This window comes from Argiope bruennichi, chromosome X2, assembly GCF_947563725.1.
Source record: "Argiope bruennichi chromosome X2, qqArgBrue1.1, whole genome shotgun sequence".
Taxonomy (NCBI): Eukaryota; Metazoa; Arthropoda; class Arachnida; order Araneae; family Araneidae; genus Argiope; species Argiope bruennichi.
In genome coordinates, this window is record NC_079163.1 from 24,053,939 (window position 1) to 24,076,085 (window position 22,147).

At 28.1% G+C, this 22,147-nt stretch overlaps 1 protein-coding gene across 1 annotated transcript in view; it reads left to right on the top strand.

The window, feature by feature from the left end:
• The first annotated feature begins 7,320 nt into the window (after positions 1-7,320).
• Positions 7,321-22,147, top strand: part of LOC129960257 (fasciclin-1-like) — a 297,975-nt gene continuing 283,148 nt past the window's right edge. The window contains exon 1 of the mRNA XM_056073535.1: positions 7,321-7,743. Coding sequence (XP_055929510.1) covers positions 7,633-7,743 — 111 coding nt within the window. The 5' untranslated portion in view covers positions 7,321-7,632. The remainder of the gene's footprint in view (positions 7,744-22,147) is intronic.

Here is a 22,147-nt window from a genome sequence, read left to right on the forward strand (position 1 = left end):
GAACTGAAAATCGATTTGAAAGACGAATAATGTACAATCGCCTAAGTTTTCTTCAACATTTTGATGGAAAAACGCCAAATGTTCACCTATAAGCGATGAGGGCAATTACCTTACCTATATGTTCTTTTTTTTCAGCATTCAGCAAGTATTTTTTTTACAGTTTATAATTTCTCTAAGGAGCTTATTTTTTTACCTTGCTTTTTGTGTGCCGAAATTTGTTCCATTTTGTATGATGATGAATGGACAATTTTTAGAAAGCCTATACTACTTCGAATCATGGTCTAAGTTACATTGGACAAAGATATCTTTTTATCTGAATTATCTGATGAATATCTAACGATATCTGTTTATCTAAATTGTCTGTGTTTTCGCAACGAATGAATATGTAATTGATTATGACTTGTAATTGATTACTTTAACAATCATCCATACAAAGTACAACAGCCTATGATTAAACAAAAGTATTATCATCAAAGATAATAATAATATAGTGTTTCTTTAGGATAGTTTGCTCTGTTTTTGTAGCAAAACGAGAATTATTTTTGTATGCATTTCTTAGTTTTAATCTGTGAGTAAGTAACTGAATCGCCAGCCCCTTCTGAAATATTTTTGGACTCCCCAATGAGAAGGCCTTTGGTACTGAATGTCCAATTAAGCATATGGCAACCTTTATGTAAAGTAAATCTTTCACGGAAATATCCAGCCTGAAACCCTTCGTATTCAGAATCAAGACTTATAATACAAATAAGGAATCAAGACTTATAATACAAATAAGGAATCAAGACTTATAATACAAATAAGGAATCAAGACTTATAATACAAATAAGGAATCAAGAGTTATAATACAAATAAGGAATCAAGAGTTATAATACAAATAAGGAATCAAGACTTATAATACAAATAAGGAATCAAGACTTATAATACAAATAAGGAATCAAGACTTATAATACAAATAAGGAATCAAGACTTATAATACAAATATACAAATAAGGTTGCTCAGTGTAGTATTAAATACAAGCATTTATGTGAGTTACGATTGATGAGTATTATTTCTCAATGAAACAAATGGAAAGTGGGCTGCACGTAGGTTCTTCCTATCTTTTCTGATATAAATTACTTCAGATGAATATGACGAGATATAAGGGATATGTTTTGTGCGTGTATATTGAGAATCGGTTTGATTTATGAGATTTTGAAGGGAAAAAACACTAGAGAAATTAGGAGTGGACCTGTAATTTTAAAGGATAATGAACACCCCTCAATGTTGAGGACGACATTTATGTATATTAACACTCTCCTTCCTTGTTTCCACACAACAGTAGTTGGAGGATGTTTTACCCAGAAAAAGAAACAACGTGTCCCGGGTCGACGCGCTTGGAGAATATTTGGGGATATTTTATCTGGAAACCGCAGTTTTCCAATCTAGAAGCTGAGATTTTTCCATTGACTCTTGCTGAGATTCAAAAAGCTGGGTCCGTTAAATTTAGACTGCAATCCGCGATCCTCTGATTACCAGACAAATATTCTATAACTTGCCCTTATTGAAAGTCGGACAATTATAACAAATTCGGAGATTAATTAGTGAAAAAAAATAACGGAATTATAAAAAGTCTATTTGGAACTAAATTTAAAGATAAAAATTCTGATGAGAGATTACGCCGCTTCAAATCTTAAATATTTATTCTAAGAAAAATTGAGAGGAAAATAGGCATCTATGTGACCAGCACTTTTCAGATTCAAAAATGTCATCTTTTACGTGATAATCCCATTCTCCGTACAAATAGCCGAAAAAACATCGGATTTTTGTCGGCAAGCGTTCTCTAAATCGGCACATCCTTTCGACTTTGCACCTACCAAATACTATCATTTTCGATCATTGCAGAACATTTTCCCGCTTCAGAACTTCATTGATGCGGAGGATGCGAAACGATGCCGTAAAGATTTTTTTTCTCTGCAGAGAAAATTTTTTTGAACTTACTATCCAGTGGAAATTCTCCGGTGCTTTGCTTTTCATCTTAGACTAGAAAATATTTCTTAGACTAGAAAAAGCATTAATTTTCATTCACTTTTTATCTTAAAGAGATCTTTTAAAAATTCAGTTACTTGAATTAATTTTAAAATTAATTTGTATATAAATTTAAATAAAACAAAAAGGCCAAAATATAGAATCATTATTGTAGCTTGCACCAATCTGAACTAAATTAAAAAGATTGGGAAAATCTATTTAAAATTAAAGAAAAGATTGATAAATGACAAACGCTCTAAACTGTAACGTCTCCATTCTTCACATAGAGTAAAAAATATGAAATGAATAATTCATAATTGCCAGTAGATTAATTAATATTTATTAGTATAAAAACAGCATCGTTTTTTTTCTTTGTTGATAAATAGGAAACACTGTATGAAAATAAATCTTTATGTGATTCTGGAAATAAAATAAGTAAAAGGTTCTAAACCTCAATAAATAATATATTCCTCAATTTAATAATCTTAATAAATAATTAGTTCTAATCAATGCAATATTTAGAGCAAGAATTAATTGGCTTGAGGAAAACGAGGTTGCAGAATTTAATTAGCAATACATAGCATACTAATTCGAACCTTTTATTCATTTTTTAAAAACCATATTACTTATTTCTTATTTCAGCATATTATTCTCAAAACTGAAGCCTGATTCGCCTTTATTTACACTTCAGTTGCTATACATTAATGAATTTGCATTCAGTATAAATAATAATGTAAATTTGCCTCTAACTGTAACAAAAAAACTGCTTTAACGGCACTCAGTTTTTCTCTACATTGCACAGTAAAACATATTTGCATATATGTCACTTTTGAAAATGAGTATTATTAGTTTGGTAATTATTTAATAAAATAATTATGACAAGTATTTATACTGAGTAAATTTTAATCAAACAATAAACATTTTTGTTGAAATATTTTTAATTGAAATTTAAATGATATGATATTTTAAATGTGGTTTTAATGGTATTTAAAATATTTTATTTATTTCTTGTATGTTCATTACGTTCATTTATTACGTAGATTTATACAACTGCGTTTTCAAAATAAATAAAAAAAACATACAATGTATGACTAAATTTGAATCGAAGAAAAATACAAGTATTTATTTTTCCTATTAAGAAATCAAAGTTCTGCCAGTCAGCAAAGAAAAAAGAATTGTCTTTGATGAAAAGGAAATAAAAGTTTTGCAGCGAGTCTTTTTGTACTGAATATAAACAACCAGGGAAAAATATATGAATGAAATAGAATAAGTGATGGTTTATGATCAGATATAATCTTCCTTTCTATCGGATGAATTTTCTGAACAATACTCCTCCATTGTATTGTGAACAAAGAATTTGTGGATGTACTTGTATAACATGGATTCTTAATATAATATAGACTGTCAATGTACAATAATATTTGTTAGTCAACTTTGAGCATGTAGTATTTTACTGTTTTAATATATGATCATTAAAAAATATTATATGATATGATATATGATCATTAAAGAAGATTATATGATATAATATATAATCATTAAAGAAGATTATTTTATAAAATATATGATCATTAAAGAAGATTATTTTATATAATATATGATCATTAAAGAAGATTATTTTATATAATATATGAACATTAAAGAAGATTATTTTATATAATATATGAGCATTAAAGATCATATCATTAAAGAAAGTAGCTATATACCATCAAATTAAAAAGTCTGTAACAATCTTTTATGTATGTTTATTTCACAGATAAAAGGAAAGACGGATTTTAAAGTAATACGCATTTTGACAATTAATTCAAAATAATATTCATTCCTCATCTTTTTAACCGTTACAAAATATTAGCTAATAAAACTACAGGTACATATAATTACAGCTCAGATAACAAAACAAGCTTATTATGTCACTATATTATAAAGAACTAAGCTAAATATTAGTTTAGAAGTATAACATATCCAAGTTTCTAAAACTTTTTAAAAGTTCAACTTGATTTGTCTGGTATCTTAGATATGATTCATACTGAAAATTTCTAATTGCGTTGCGGAGCCGCGGTGGTCTAATGATACGGTCCCTGTATTGGGGATCAGAAGATTCCCAGATCAAAACATGATTCTATTTAAGTCCGCATGCCTGAAACCTGGTGCACGTTATATCTGACTTCCCGTCAGTATGGCCTGAAAATAGGAGAGTACTGGTTCTAGTGTCGTCCTCGTCATTAGACCGAAGTTTAAAATCATGAGCTCTGTTCCAAAATAATCATACTTTCAAACAAGCTTTTCAGGTAACTAAATTAAATTCAGTGTATCACTTTCTTGCATAATCTGAGGAATTCTTGTACATAAATTTGAGGTTTGGTAGAGTTTATTGGCGCAAAAGACATATATGGCCATATTGCGCCAATATAAATTTGAGTATCACTGAATATGGAAATTAATTTTTGGATATAAAAAATTGCAGAACTAATCATAAATGGAAATGCAATCATCTCGTATCAAATTTGATTGTAAGTCAGTTTTCTAATTCTTGCTCATTTGCAGAGCCATTAAAAATGTGTAAACCCAATATTTTCATAAGCAATGAATGAAGCAAAATAAAATATAACTTTCAGATATAAAGAAGCCAAACAATTTTCCTGCAAGCATTTCCTGTAATAAAAGTTTTTATTAATCACATTATAGTCAGTCGAAAATTGTTTAACGGATTTTTAACAGAAGGTTCCACTCTTCAGTTTGTTCTCCTCTATGTTTAATTTTCTTAAAGTCAAAAACTCATTAACTAAAGTTCGAGCTTTCTCTAAAAATACAGATTATTAAAATCTTAAATTCTCTATATGATGTTTAATCTTTCAAAGATCTTCCTGAAAGAAAGAATATATATTTATATGCATTAAATTTAGTATTAAGATAAAGGGAAAATTAAAATAAGTTCTGTTTTAAAAGTACAAGAGTTCATCGTAGTAAATGAAGTATGATGGTTATCTGACATGTAATATATATTCTCATTTTAGAAAGCATAGATGGCCAATTAAAGTCAAAATATACATTAAAATTTCGAATGCTATAATCTAACGATTTCATCCCGATGTTATATGATTAAGAATCGTGAACCGAAATACTGTAAATTTTATCTTCATTATTGTAATGCTAATTTTTCCTAATTTTATAATTAAACCTAATCATTACATTGATTCCGATATTATATAATATTATTTTCTTAATCATATTCAAACATATGTAAATCAAATTGCATAACTATATAAAGTAAAGGAGGTGAAAAAAGCCTCCAAAAATAGCTATATAAATAGTTTTACGTTCAAAAACGAATTTTTTGGTGTCAGACTTTTCAAAGAACAGTTGGAAAAGTCACCCTAATCCGTTAAGGTCGGAGAAAATCCATAGTTAAAAATATATCTGCAGCACAGCTGATCGATAATAGCTCGTACTATCTACAATTCAAGGTTTAATGGAATCCGATCAAGATAATGCAGGTGGGATGAGAGGAATTGATATTATCAATATCAGTGCATTCTTTGCATTGATGTTAATGACAGAGCATTTCCATAATTTTAACTAACGATTTTTTACGGACTTAGTTCCACAATAATTAATTAACTGAGCGGTAGTGTCCTTATTTGTCATAGGTCAGATAAAGGTGTTTTTAACATATGTTACCAAGCTTTAATATTAAAAGCATACAAAAAAATATTGGTGATGTATCTAAAAATTTTCAGAAATTGCTTGAAAAAAATTTATTTATCGATGTATTTTTTATTTCGAATTCCCTGTTATAAGCTATTATTTACAAGAAAGAATAATTCAAAAAATGCGTCTGAACAATCAGTTCAAAACATTGTATAAAAATAAATATATTTAAAATGAAACTGATTCAGGTATCAGAAAGTCGGAAATTTACCTGTATATTTAGAAATAATATAGTTTTAATTAAAAATCTATGCATTCTTAATGCCACGAAACAAATAAACATAGTTGGAACAATTCTTAATTGTGTTTTAGAAAAACTTATTATTTAGAACTCAGATGTCTTCTTTTACATTTTAATGTATTTCTAAACTATTTCAGAACTTAACGCAAATACTGCTTTAATAATAATAGTAATAAAAACATCTGTACACTATGACATTTCATGAATTCATGCATTACAAAAATACGTGTAATTAAAAAAAAATAAAGGTTATATTATTTTCTCAGCTTTAGAGAAATTTTAAAAGCACTGAACTGGTAATCGTTGCAACAAAAGACTGAAATCAGAAGAAAGAATACTCATTCCTCAATTTGAGTTCTTATACACGTAATTTTTATTCCGATATATATATATATATATATATATATATATATATATATATATATATATATATATATATATATATATATATATATATATATATATATATATATATATATATATATATATATATATATATATAATTATTGTACTCATGACTCTTCAAAATTAATTAAATGCTTAAAATAAGTTTTTAATGCACTTTATTTGAATTATCGAATTACAATATTTACTGAATTTTATTTTATCATCAGAAAACGAATTTAAAATATCTTTCTAATTACTATATAAATGCTAGAATAACCAAAGACAATAAATGCACATGTTCAGAATTTTATTAGATTCTTTAAACTGATTAATCCTATTAATAAAAATGAAGTTTTCAAAATGAAATGGAAAAATTCTTTTTCATTAATTTAAAGACGACATTGAAACATGACATTTTCTCTAACTCTGTATATACACTCGCACCGGATTTAGCAAAGCCTTGAGTTAGAGTTTCAAAAACTCAATTTAAAATCTCTTTCATGAAACTCATGTTGCATTTTCAGATAAAAATTGAATACGTTATTTTTAAGTGTATGCGTGCACACGAATAGTCCTAAGTTTATAAAAAGTTACCAAAATATCTTCATTAGAAACAGCAATGTCAGCAAATTACTAGTTATGCGAGAAATAATGAATGATAAGAAATTTTCAATAAGCCCATTGGATGAAATAATATTGAGTAAAACATAAATTTAAGAAAAGTTAATTGAGAAACATAATCTGCCGCAAAAGAATTTTCTAACATCGAACTACTCCAACATGTCTTAAGAGTTACTCAATTTAAAAAAAAAAGAAAAAAAGAAATCAATGCGGCATGGTAAAAGATTTTAATCTAGCGCACCAACCACCTAGCTTGAACTACACGCTTTTGGCGAAATTTCTGCTACGCTTGGCGATCAAAAGATTTCTTGCGAATCGGGAGGCAACCCTAATGGTCCTTGCAGAGGTAAAGCCGAGTGAATACGAAGCTGATTGATTCCAGTGGAGGCTCGCTGGTTTATTTCTCTGAACTCGCTCAATGTGAGGGGTAGAACTTAAAAAAAAAGAGAGATAAATTTTTTTTCCAAAAGCAACGCCGAGTGGCTCTGAGTTGCCGAAATATCTTTTGGAATCTCCTGATTTCAGACCGTTTTGCAGGTACTGTTAGGCGGTCTGCTCTGCAAAGGCCAAGACGCCATAGCGGCCGACGCTCTAGTGACATTGTTATTAGTAAGAGGACAATTCCGCGTTTTAGCGCCTGTGAAGTTTGTTTCCGAGTATATCACGAAAAATGGTGCACTTCATAAACTTTGCGTGCGCAATTCTGTTTGCGTCTCTAGCACACTTTGTAACATCAGAGACTTTGTATGAAGCTCTCAGCAAAGATCAAGAACTATCGGAGGTAAGTGTTTAATTTTGAAATTCTAAGTTCAAAATATTAAACGAAAAATATAAATCATTCGTCTGCTCTCTCCACAGACTGCTATCAAAATTTTTTCAGATTTCAGATTTTTATCTTTAGTGTTATATAAATATTTTTAAAATGTTCTGGAGAAAAATAAAAGTGAATTATTTCATTAAATTTGCTAACCGACATCACTTCTTGTACTTTTTCTAAAACATGGAAGATTTTTTACTGTCAGTAAGTAAAAAGTCTTAAAAATTTTATTTCCTCTGAAATATTGCAAGTAATGTGTGTGTGTGTATTAGAGTAAAATTTAAATGAAAACCTCGTATTTAACAGTTTCTATTAAATAAAATGGAAAAAAAACTTTTTTTAGTGTTTTAAAGAGTTTGCTTCTAAAAAGGTGGTTTTCTCATATGTATTTACTAAAGAAAAGGAGTTTCTTGAAAGAAAAAATAATATTTTCATTGTATAGGGTTTATTTAAATTTGCCGTAGTTATGTATAATATACATAAAAGATTATTTAATTTTTTCATTTTTCTGCAAAATTAACAGAAGTTTTGTTTTGAGACGAAGCATTAAACTGTAAATGAAAAATGTCGTAAAGTTGTTTTAATAGAGTTTCAAAGAAATATTTTTGATTATTTGTAAATTCATTGCCTTTAAAAGATTAAAATAAAGCAATTTAATGTTCGCAATGATAAATTGCATCGCAAAACATATGTAATAATTAATTTATTTCCCAAGAAATTAACTCACTATATTACGCTATTATTTTGTTTATTTGTATCTATAATGAAATATAATCTTGAAAGTAAAGAAATTTCATTAAAAGTTTTAAACATATTCTTAAGATATAGATATTTTATTTTCACTTTTTTTAAAAAAACAAACAGTAAAGCAAATTTCTTTTTACGAATACTTCTTACAGACGTACATTTTTCAAATATGTTATTTTAGTGATTATTGAAACCTATTTTTCAAATGTGTGGTTTCAACACTTCAACAGAGTTGAGCTTAGCATTGGATTTTTTTATTTGGAACTACTTATTTCTGATTCTCCAATAAAGAATGCTAAGTAAACGAAAAAGGGCGAGCCACGTGACCTTATCTAAAAATCCATACACCCGTCGCCAATTCAGATGCAGAAACATTCGTTACTGTTAGTCGAATTAGATCCATGAAGTTCTATCTATTCTTTTTTTAAATATTTTATAAGCCTATAAAAGGGAAGAAAAAAAAATTGAATTTAAAACGGTGAAATACATTTTGTTACGAATATATTCCTTCAGATGCTATTCATATCAAATGCATGGGCAAAATTAACTTCTGTTAAATTTGAGGTTGCAGACTTCCAATTCTTTTCGCATTTCAATGCTTTGTAAAATTTATTGAAATCCATTTTTGGAAACTGAAGAAAATATAATTATAAAAAATTCAGTATTCTTTTAAAGTTATAAATTTATTTAACACTTTTCCAAAAAAAAGGCAAAATGACTAATTTAAATCTAAATAATTAAAAAAAAAATAACGAAAAGTCTTGTAAAACTATTCAAACTTATAAACCGAAAAGGCTTTTCTCACCGTGAAAAACAACCTCAAAAAACGAATCGTTTTAAAAGTTTCAGTAAATCAAACACAATCTTCTAATAGTTCACAATTAAAAATATAAGAAATAATGCTGAATGAAATTTGATGCTTAAATGCTAGATATTGAAATTAGTCCAATAAAAGCAAATTTGAATGAAAAATATTTTAACGTCCCATTCCTCAATAAACAATTATACTTAGTTCCAAATACCAAAAATTCGAAAAAAAAATTCCAATATTACAGAAGAAGTCTAATTTCTCCAACGCGTAAAAGGAAATATTTTACAATCACATATTTCTGAATCGCATTTAAAATTTTTATATCATTAATTTGACGAAAATAAATAATACGTTTTCTGGTTAAATTTAAAATTAAAACTGAAATTCTATCGATTATGTTTCATTATGTAAGTTATTAAAATATTACACAATAAATTTTGAGATCCATTTGCTAATTTTAGAAATTGAGTAAATATAAAAACTTTAAATAAAATCCCAGAATAATAATTAATAGAAAGATCGCTGTTTTTGTATATTAAAAGAACATAGAAAAGAAAAATTATGAAAAGAGAGGCAAAAATTTGCTGCAAAGCCCATAGCACAGAATTTACAAGACTATATAGACATAAAAAAATTAAATTAAAAATCTATAAATATATAAAACATAAGAATTTCTAGATGGTATAAAAATACTAAAAATAAATAAATATTTAACAAATATTTTATTAAAATGAATGGTTCCCATTTTGTAAAATGTTGACTTCTCATTAGCGAATATTACGCTTGAAAAAAAGATTTAAACAATTGCATTAAAGTAACAGTATTTCTGTGATCCTTGCTTTAAAGCATCCATTTTTAAACTTAATACCACGTTCTTTTTTTAGGAAATAAAAAGAATAATAATAATCCGAAAAACAAAATATGGAGCCCCATTTTTATTACAAAAACCATTTTGCGGCTTCAAAGCTAAAATCTATTTATAAAAATGCAACCTTTATTAATTATAAATTATAATGAATCGAATTTAAAATAGTTGTTTAATAAATTTATAAAAAAATATTTTATGTCAGAATTATTTCTGCTTCTGAATATTGGAGAATCTGAAAGAAGGAAGTTCGAAATTCTCGTGCCTTAGTTGTCTATTCTCAAGGACGTAACATTTAAGAAAACTGGTTTTCTAAACATAAAGGGTCCTTTAAACTGCTATCTGCATATTTTACGTGATAATTTTGGTAAAACAAGTGTTTAAACGGGAGGACTCTGCATAGCGCTTTTTATATTAACTTTGAAGCCATCGATTGACTTGTAAACTTCTATTACAAGGTTGTTTTTGTTATGTAAACACAACCTAGTTCAATTATCAGCAAACATTTACTTTCACATCATTGAAATTAAAAAAAGATCTCTTGTAAGTTTCGAGATTAGTTTCTTTTAGTATAAAGTGTTAGAAAATTTGAGGCAGCTGATTATTCCGGTAAAATGAAATTTAAAATTCGGACATTTTGACTTATCATTAACAGGCAATATTGAATTTATTTTTGAACTAAAGTAAATATTTGATTTTATTGAGAAAGTATTTACTTATTATTTTTTTTGAATTTAGCAGACTATTATTATATTTGGTTATTGTAATAATTACACCTCAAAAGGAATTTTGCACCGTGCAGTTTAGCGAAAATTTTTCATGCTTGGGTAATTAATTAAAAATGAAGTTAGGAAATTTCCAATATTAGAAATTAATGAACTGTCGAGCATAACTCTTTCATCTATCTTATTCATTCTGGCGAAAAAGTCAATTGCTTAAACTAGAGAAACTGACTCCTTCTATAAAATAACGGTATTCAGAATGAATTTCTAAAAGAGTAATAATGGTATAAGTATTTCACTATCCAAGTATTAAAGAACGAATGAGCAAAAATTATTGTTTTTCATTGTTAAAGATTAACCCTTTACACTCGGAAAAGTATTTCGATGCATTTTTATTCACTTAAGACTAGGAGTTCATCATTTCTCCGAAAAGTATATATATATTTGTTTTAATTTATATTTTCCCGAATTATTTTCCACATATTCTTATCATTTCGTATGTGTTTTTAAAAATAAAAATTAAAAAATAAACAAATAAAACGTCAAAATGATGCACCTTCTTGAATGGTGAGTGAGAGTCGCCATTCGAGTGAAAAGGGTTAATATTAATTTCTTAAATGCGGACGAATTCAATATTCACATACATATTTAAAGCTTTAAATCAATATTTAAGTTATTGGTATCGGTAATCCATTGATTTAACTATTTCGATTAATGCTGTTCTAACATTTAACAATTTTGTGATCTGTTACCTAATTAGATAATACCTTCGGATTTGGAAAAGTGTTGTTTGGATTGAAATAATCGATCTTGAGATATTTATGGAATATGTGTAATTTTTAAATCAAATTTTATCGTCTATTTTGAAGTAACAAAGCTTATATGTTTCATAATATGCCAGTGTGTGTATATGTTACGCACTGGTTAGGTGGTTTTAGCGTTATTTGATAATTTTCATTTATTTGAACTGAATTTATATTCTTTTCTGATCTTCCTTGTTATTTTTATTTAGTTGTAAGTATAATTATTACAATTTTATTTTGATTTATATTTTTGATTAAAGGGGGGGGAGTAGAATTTTGTCATTCCTTTTTTTTCTCAAGAACTGGGAATAAATTTTTAAAATTCATTCCTATTAGTTTTAATTTTCATATATAAACGAACAAGTATTCTTATAGCAAAACAATTTTTTAGAGAAAACATTTCAGGAATGTATGTTGAATAAAGCACGCACTAAATAATAACGGATGTCACTTCAAACATTGACCTTACCTAAAGAGGTTTTGTGGTATATGAAGTTGCTGATTGCATTTTAAAATGAATAAATATATCATCTATAATCTTAAATTAATGAAAGAGTACTCCAAATGACATTTTTTTTTATATCCATGTATCTATGTAACCTATGATGAATGCCAGTGTCTCGTAGATATTGTCTCGTAGATATTTTACAAGCCATTTTCGTAGAGCAACAATTCACAAAAATAATATTTAGGTTAAGATGATACTAATAACAGCCATAAAAATCACAACTGATTTATATAATTAGAAACATTATTAATAAATTAAAACTAAATAGAAACATAAGCGTATAAACTGAGATATATAAAAATGTTTCAGATTTTATGCTTTTTTTTAAATTGTCTTCAATATTAAAACATATTTGAGGTTTCGAATAATATACCATGACTGAATAAAATTGACTTTCGGATCAGGGAACCTGTAATTTTCCTTGCCAGCCAACATATTAATTAGTGAGAGCCAAATTTTGAAAAATATCTAAATTGAATATTTGAAACTCACTCTATAGACGCTGCTTATTTGCAATAGAGAAAAATATTTATCTAATTAAGATTACAATTTTCTTAACTAATTATGAACGATGAGCCAAGTTTATTTTCTAAGGCTATATTTAAAATATTTTTATGCCTCGGTATTTCTTTTAGATAACAAAATACTTAAATGAACATAAATTAGGTGTTTTATGTGTATAAATAAAAGCTCTGAATACGCACTCTAACAAATATTTCATGAGCATCTGAATGAATCATTAAATAGTTGCCTTTAATTTGAACAGCATTCATGATCTTTATTTAGCCTGAAACTTAATTAGGCGTTTAATGCACGCTTAGCAACTAAGCTTTCAATTTAATTATTATAATGGTGTCATAGAACATGCGTTAAAACATTAAAGCAAAAACGCTAAATAAGCTAAATTAGGAACTTTTATGATTCATGAGTTGTTTAATGCTTGATTTCATTTTTAGCAAGAATTTTATTTTGGTCCGCATTGTTATCGACATGATTATTTGATTTAAAATAAATGTTTTTCACCACAAAAAGAATGGAAGTGCATCCCCATAATTGTAGATAGCAGAAACCTAATCATAAAGAATTCAGTTACTTATGTGCTTAGCTTTCAGATATTCCCCCATGTGGAATTGAATTGCGTAAAATATTTTATTCATTTTATGGAAGAGTCTTTCGAGCATCAAATCCAGACAAATTCTTCGTTTTGAAAGTTTTAAGTGTCTGCGGATTTTTATTCTAAATAGACGTAATTCAGTGCGAAAAAAACCATCGGTTATTTTATTCAAGACTATTTTCAGTAGTATAAAAACCAGCAGTTAAAAAGAAGTTGAAGAGCTAATAATTAACTATTCAAGCTAATTCATTAATATAATTTATTTTCTGGTAAATCTTTTTTAAACTTTTGATAGATTATTCACAAAAAGTAATGAGCAGTGGCGTCTTCCGCTATATAAAACGGAAGAACCATTATCGGCGAAATAAAACAACCTAAGTTCATTATAAAGAATTTTTATAATCTAGAAATAGGATTAATTGCTTTAATTTTCCTTTCAAGGAAATATAACACAAGTTAGTAATATTTTATAAATGCCACATGGAATGTTAATGAATTATTTCAATAAACATTTCTTCTCAGGGTATATTGCTCATTCGATTATTTTTCAATATATTCTTTATTAAAAAGCTGAATACAGCTTGATGAAACTTTCACCAATTTTCCTCCAAGAGAATTTTTTAGACATGAAAAATTTTAATTCTTCCGTGGCATGTATAAAAACACTTCAAGCATTCAAGATTTAGTCATAATAAAGTTGAACAAATATTATTGGAAGATATTTAAAAGAAGGTATATGATGGTTTTCTTTTTTAATTCTTTTAAATTAATGGGAAATACATATAGTCAAATATCATTTTTTAATTTGTTCCCGATATTCTATTTTGTTTCTTTTGATTTGAGCTTAAATATCTAAATAAGTTCTGAAACCACAAAAAATATTCATAATCTCTTTGTCCACATAATGTTGTTTTAACCATCAAGTTAATTATTTTTTGAATTAGTAATGTTACTGACTCTTAGCTCTAAAAGAAGACTGGGAGAAGTTCTTACTAGCTTTTCCAGTGAATTAAAGATATAGATGTTTTGTTTTATTAACTCAAATGAAACAAAGTGACTTATTTTGTAAATCAAATTTATTTTATCCAGTATGCTATTCAAATTCCTCTTCTAATAACACTTTAAAGTCCCAAAATTTTAATGACACTTTCTAAAAAAAAATATTTTTTCAAAGCGTTAAATTAATGTTAAAGAAGTTAAAAATATCGATAAAAAGGAAATGTCGATAATTTTTAAAAATATTTTTTGTCGTTGAAAAAACTGCCAAATAATTTACTTATTTCAAACTAGAATCACTATAAACTGCATTTGCATTTTGTAAGTTGTAATTTTAACATCGGCATTACTTCCAACTGTTAAAATGTAGTTTCTGCGCTGAAAATTTCTTTAAACCCAACTGAATTATCATGATCTAATAGTTTCTTTTAAATTTATAATTTAAGATAGAAAATTGTTTCAAGAACAGAGCTGAAAAAATTTTGATAGAAAAAATGTGATATAAATTTTTGAGAAAAGCATAATTTAGATGCAGCAAGAAAAATCGTCACAGACTATGTGTTTTTAAATGATAATTTTATGATAAATAAATGTTTAGATATTCTCTTATAAATCAACTACAGAAACTTAAAAATATAGAATCTAGAAAACATTTACTAATTGACAAGCATCCCTAAAAAGATATTTTAGAAGAAATAAGCTTAATAATGTTATTCTTAAACCTAGATCTATACTAAAATATAAACATATTATAAATAGATTTTATTATGAACTAAACCTAATCTCTTTAATTGCCTATTTTAAATGGTCTAGTTTTACATGCAATTTCGAAAATATTTCAAGTCGATCCTCTAAAATAAAGTTTCGCTGCAGATTAATATGATTTGAACCGCACTTTCCTTATAGACAATGCAACTTTATCTCCTTACAATGCAACTTTATCTCCCTACAATACAACTCTATTTCTCTCTAGCAGAATCATATAATCGCATGGATCAAGAATGAATATTGGTTTGATTACTCATATTTGCTTTGATTTTCGTTCATTTTCTTTGTGATTCTAATCTTATCTTTAAATATAGAGAGACCAGAGAAATATAAGTTTCTCTGGTCCGACTACTCTTACAAGTTCGAGGGAAATTAGTTTAGCAGAAATACTGTACGCTTGTTCAAATGGCACTACATCGGAGTATAATTTAAAATATTTTCTAAAACAACTTAAGTTTGATAATGTCGCATCTGAATCTCTTTCGTCTCATCTAGAGTAAAAATAAATTAAATGTCTGTTAAACACTGAAATAGAAAAACGTAGAATAACTAACTTAAATTTCATGGCGAGGACAGAAAATAATTTACCATATGACAGAAATAAGCAAAGAAATCTATTAGATGTACAGGATTTGAATAGAATTAAAATATCTTCTAGAGAAAAGAATGATAAAATTTCCTAACAATTCTATTCGTTAGTTTTAATGAAAGAAATCCATTAAGTTCAATGTTCACCAAAAGTAATCTTGCCTTCATTGAAGTAACAACTTATAAAAGTGGTACCAAAAATACATTTTTAATGAAAAACTATTAATGTTAAAAATAAGAAATTTTGGATATCAATGGAATTTACCTTATTATTTAACGCAAATTCTTTTGATATTCATCTTATTTCATTCTTTAAAGAAGCTTTTAAAATAAGAACATTTTCACAAAAATTTAGTTATTCACCAATATTTCACAAACCGATTGAAAATTGACTTAAAACTGGAATAATCATGAAAACATGTTTGCTGTCAGAAAGTTCCTTTTCAAATATTTTTTAGCATAACTGCTTATAGAAATTGTAATTTATGAAATGCAGTTTTCCATTTCATAAATGTTTCTATTTTAGGAATCTTTCCCTGTAAACTGCGTAAAATATGATCTGAAAACTGCCTCATATTAATTTATTCCATTCATTATTCCCTTAACCCATATAAATATAAATAAACATGAATTGATTCCATTCTTTATTCCTTTAATCCATATAAATATAAACATAATTTTCTTCCATTCTGTATTCCTTTAACCCATTTAAATATAAATTAATTAAATAAATATAAATTCCTTCCATTCTGTATTCCTTTAACCCATTTAAATATAAATTAATTAAATAAATATAAATTCCTTCCATTCTGTATTCCTTTAACCCATATAAATATAAATCTCTTCCATTCATTATTCCTTTAACCCTTAATCTCTGAATTATTTGCTATTGTTTTTCATACTGCAGAGTAGCTTTCTGTCAGCAAAATAAGCTTTTGAATTTTTGGCGCAATTTTTTAAATTGAAAAAATAAATAAATTTTATAATTTTATTAGAAAATACATATCTAAAATACTGGTATCGAGCAAGTATTACATTTCATTTCATTAAACTTGTTTTCCTAGCGAAGATATACTTAAAGTTCCATTTCCTCTGTTGTCAGTGACATGAATTCGAACCACTGGACTTTTCATTTGTCCTTCTGACAGGATAGCTTTGTATATCCTATTTCAATAAAATAGTTCATGCTCAAAGAAAGCAAATTCGATGATAAAGAAACGATGACATGAGAAACATCTATGAGTTTTTTTAAACTTGTCAAATACATAATATTACTGTATATAATGTTTTTTTATTTACTCATGTAAAAATTTCTATTTTATTTACGTCTTTTACAATAGCTTTTTTGATACTTCATAATATATCGCATCCTATTACTAGTCTATTACAGAAATAGTTATTTTGTCTCTTTTCCAAACAAAATGAAGGAACTCGATTTCCTATTTTTACATTCAAGTTTGCAGGTAAGTTTGAGATAAGACATCTTAGAGTAACATATGGAACTTGGCCTATTGGAACTTCTGTCTTTAAAGTAAAAGGTAAGATTGTCAATCCCAATTACCACAATATATTTTACAATATTTCTACAATAATTTCGCGATGCATTCACAATATCAAAGGAAGAAATATTGTATAATATATTTGTGCTATTAGGGATATGATTATTGAATTTATATCAAAACTCTCAATTTTGTCACTCCATTACTTCATCGAGATGATGCCATTGTCAGTTTATTGCAATAATGATTATGGTTATTGCACTCTTACCAAATAAGAAGAAATGTCTATTAAAGTTCATAGGTAAGTTCACAATCAATTGCGTCAGAATAATGCCATATTTGGAGCTGTCTATTGGTGTATTGGTATTCTCGTAAATAGGCTTAAGTAAAATTACCAAGGTAATTATTGAGTTACAATAATATTCGCCTAGCATCTTCATCACGTTTTATCGAAGATGTTTCAAATAGGATTATATGAAATATACGCATATCATATTGGCACGCTACGACGCAGCCAGACAAATAGAATTCTGATTATTATACTGCAATTAATATATTGTACTTTGACTAAATTACAAATTACTAACTTAAAAATATTGTAAAAAATAGTTCAGAGTTTCATCTGAATTATTTGTGACTTTTATATTTTTTGTTTAATACTTCGTATGTTTTTAGCCATTTTGTTTTGATAAATTTAACTTCATTATAGGAAATAGTTTGTTTTCCGGGACAATTGAGACATAATGTCTAGACCAAGTAAAAATGCAGATGCTAAAGTTTAATCCATTTTGTTTCGTCGTGAATGGGTCTTTATACTGATATCAGGAACTTATCTATTACTATAATTTGTCTTTAACTTGTTGACTATAGAATGATGTGTTTCTCTGCTAATATGTAATTGTACTGAACCATCTATCTTATTACATGATCTATTCTCTTCTGTTGTTAAGATATTGCAAAGAAGGGCTCATCTAATTAGATAGACGATTCGAAAATCAGGCGTAAATCGTGGCTGCGAGCTCGTTGAAAAGGAAACAAAAAATGGAAACCAAGACCAAGTAAAAATGCAGATGCTAAAGTTTAATCCATTTTGTTTCGTCGTGAATGGATCTTTATACTGATATCAGGAACTTATCTATTACTATAATTTGTCTTTAACTTGTTGACTATAGAATGATGTGTTTCTCTGCTAATATGTAATTGTACTGAACCATCTATCTTATTAGATGATCTATTCTCTTCTGTAGTTAAGATATTGCAAAGAAGGGCTCATCTAATTAGATAGACGATTCGAAAATCAGGCGTAAATCGTGGCAGCGAGCTCGTTGAAAAGGAAACAAAAAATGGAAACCAAGACCAAGTAAAAATGCAGATGCTAAAGTTGAATCCATTTTGTTTCGTCGTGAATGGGTCTTTATACTGATATCAGGAACTTATCTATTACTATAATTTGTCTTTAACTTGTTGACTATAGAATGATGTGTTTCTCTGCTAATATGTAATTGTACTGAACCATCTATCTTATTAGATGATCTATTCTCTTCTGTAGTTAAGATATTGCAAAGAAGGGCTCATCTAATTAGATAGACGATTCGAAAATCAGGCGTAAATCGTGGCTGCGAGCTCGTTGAAAAGGAAACAAAAAATGGAAACCAAGACCAAGTAAAAATGCAGATGCTAAAGTTTAATCCATTTTGTTTCGTCGTGAATGGATCTTTATACTGATATCAGGAACTTATCTATTACTATAATTTGTCTTTAACTTGTTGACTATAGAATGATGTGTTTCTCTGCTAATATGTAATTGTACTGAACCATCTATCTTATTAGATGATCTATTCTCTTCTGTAGTTAAGATATTGCAAAGAAGGGCTCATCTAATTAGATAGACGATTCGAAAATCAGGTGTAAATCGTGGCAACGAGCTCGTTGAAAAGGAAACAAAAAATAGAAAATTTGTATGATAACACCATTTGATGATAGGTTTTAAAACGAATTACAATATATGGACAAAATTAATTCTTAATTTGTTGGTTTGTATTTAATTATCTATCTTTTGAATATTTTTGTTAACACAAATTTAATTGCTTAGCTTGGTGCGTATAAAATATTTTTCTTTGCCTGTCTTACTGCATAAATTTTGCCGATGTATTTTATAATCTTCAGTAGCTATTTTTGATTTCAGGTACATCTTACAAAATGCAGAAGATAATAGAAATATTTTACATGATCGAATATCATGATTATAAAACACGCCCTATATTAATAGAAATATTTGATTATATATTATATCATCGAAACAATAGTGCAATTTATAGCGATTGGATTTTTATGGCGCAAGAGCCAGGGTCGGCTATGCCGCGCCAAAACACTTGGTATGAATATAGAGTGAGAAAAAAAAATTCTTAAAAAGAAGCCTTTATAAAGAAAAACAAAGCTTAAAATAAGAGAAAAATCTATGGCTAAAACATAGTTTCTTTTTTTTAAACTTAGAAAACAATAATCTATATAATCTATACTTATATAAAGCTCAGTGTGTGTGTGTGTGTGTGTGTGTGTGTGTGTGTGTGTGTGTGTGTGTGTGTGTGTGTGTGTGTGTGTGTGTGTGTGTGTGTGTGTGTGTGTGTGTTGGCGCTCTACAGGCCAGACACCGTTTGACCTATAGCTACCAAATTTGGTACATGTATACCTTGGAGGTCGGGAATGTGCACCTGGGGTTCCTTTTTTGTATTTTTAATTAGAATTTTAACTATTAATTAAAATCTAACTTTCCCGCCAAAATATCTTCTTTTCATTTCCCCCACCGCCACATGAGTAAGGCTTCAGTTTTTTTTCCAACAGTAATGAGGCTAGGCTCAACATTTTTCGGCCAATTATTTCAAACAGTTCTGTTTATTTTCTTAATGTTTGATGCATTTAAAATTAAAAATTGTTAATTAATTGATCTTTCAGATTCATTCTGAAGTACTTTTGAATTAGAATAAAACAGAATAAAGGAAATAAAAAATTTCTAATCTGCATAGCGTTACCCCATCTGGCGTAGGAAAATTCACGCATTTGCGTTACCATAACTGGCGTTGAAAATTCACGCATGCGCCTTGTGTTCTGATTGTTGACAACGGATACGGACGTTTTGAAGGCTTAACCTGTTTTCGACCGATTATTTTAAAGGATTCTGTTTATTTTCTTAGAGTTTCGTGAATTTAAAACTAAACATTGTTAATTTATTGATCTGTTCATGATGAATCTGAGAATTTTGTAGAAAACTTCCTGAGATATTACATAAATTAAGAAAGATATTCTTTAGTGCCCATAAGGTTTAGTTTAAATACTCAGCGACTCTGTTTTCAGTACTCATATTTTTAAAAAAAATACTTCGTTTCAGTAAAAAATGTCCTTATATTAATTGCAATTTAACCATTTTCACTTTAATTTAAAGCATAAATTCTACGCGAGCTAAAAGAAAATTAGAGAGATTACGTTATGGTTGAAGGCCTTTATAATATTATGAATGAATTATATGACTATCAAAATTTGTAGCTTTAAAATGAATTATTTTGATGATAAGTTATTAAAATAGGAGTTACATAAAATATTTAATTATTAAAGTTTTAACGAGCATTAAGATTGGTGAACCGGCTGGTCGCCAAAGGCGGCTAATATTTATATAAAATGGATAAAGTTAATAGCTCTTAAAAATGCGAGAATATTCCGGTGAGATTCTTCTCCAACCAGTGCAAATGCAATGATAATGAAATAAAGAAATGCATACGGTAAAAATTAAATTTCGGACATTCACTTAAAATATGTAAAACTGTAAGGTTAAGTTTACAATCTGAAGACATCTGTACCCTCTCTCCAAACAACAGCTGTTTGTTAGGCGGGTGTGACCAATTCGTAGTCTAGTTAAATTTACATCTGTCCGTCGAACTGAAGCAACAGATCACAACCAAAATATCGGTTTTTTGATCCCAAACTCCAAGCCAAACAGAAAGTATATATCAACAATACGTGTTAATTAGATCAATATGTGGGTAAGGGTACTGTAAAATATGCATAGCCGGTTTGGCAGCAATGTCAGCAATTTCAATGCCAGTTATGCCAACATGACTAGGAATCCATTTGAATAAAATATTATTCCCTTTAGTCTGACGAGTTTCAAACAGCCAAAAATATCAATTGATGTGTCCTACTACCTTGATAGAATGTAAAAAAATAGATTTGAAGAATATATATAAAATAATATGGGAACCAGAAATGGGTGGCATGGTGGTAAGGTCTCACCTTCGGAACTGGAAGGTTTCAGACTCGATATTTCACCGAAGAACCGTCATGTAAGCGGGTTTTGTGCACTCTAAATCCGTCGGGGCCAAACGTCCTCCCATTGGTGTGGTGTAGAAGCTTGGAGAGGGAGTGCCAATTCAGGTGTCATCATCGTCATCTGACCGCGGTTCAAAATCACGAGGTCCACCCCAAAATAGCCCCACTGTTACTTCAATATAATTAAAACTAAAACCAATATATTATAATTAATAGCAATTAGATTCATCCTCTGAAGTATTAGAAATACATTATGCCTTTATAATATTTTTAACTCATTAAATCTAGTGGTAGTGTGGTAGTTCAAACTGGTGATCACAGAATCTCACGTTCGAGTCCCAGTTTTTCCTCAGATTCAGCATGCACTATTCTCTATTAAGCATTAGATATGATTTGGAGTTGGAGGTTCTAATACTGATACAAGTCCATACTAACTGTCGCAATCGTTTTAAACCGAACGTATTAATCCAAGAAGTCAACAAATTAGAGACAAAATTTATTATGATTCTTTATCTAGAATTTAATCACTTCTTTTTATTTTTATGTTATCGATATTCGATTAATTTTAAAAGTCACGGGCAAATGCGTAAAGGATCGTGAAAAGTCTTATTGCAAACATAAATGTTT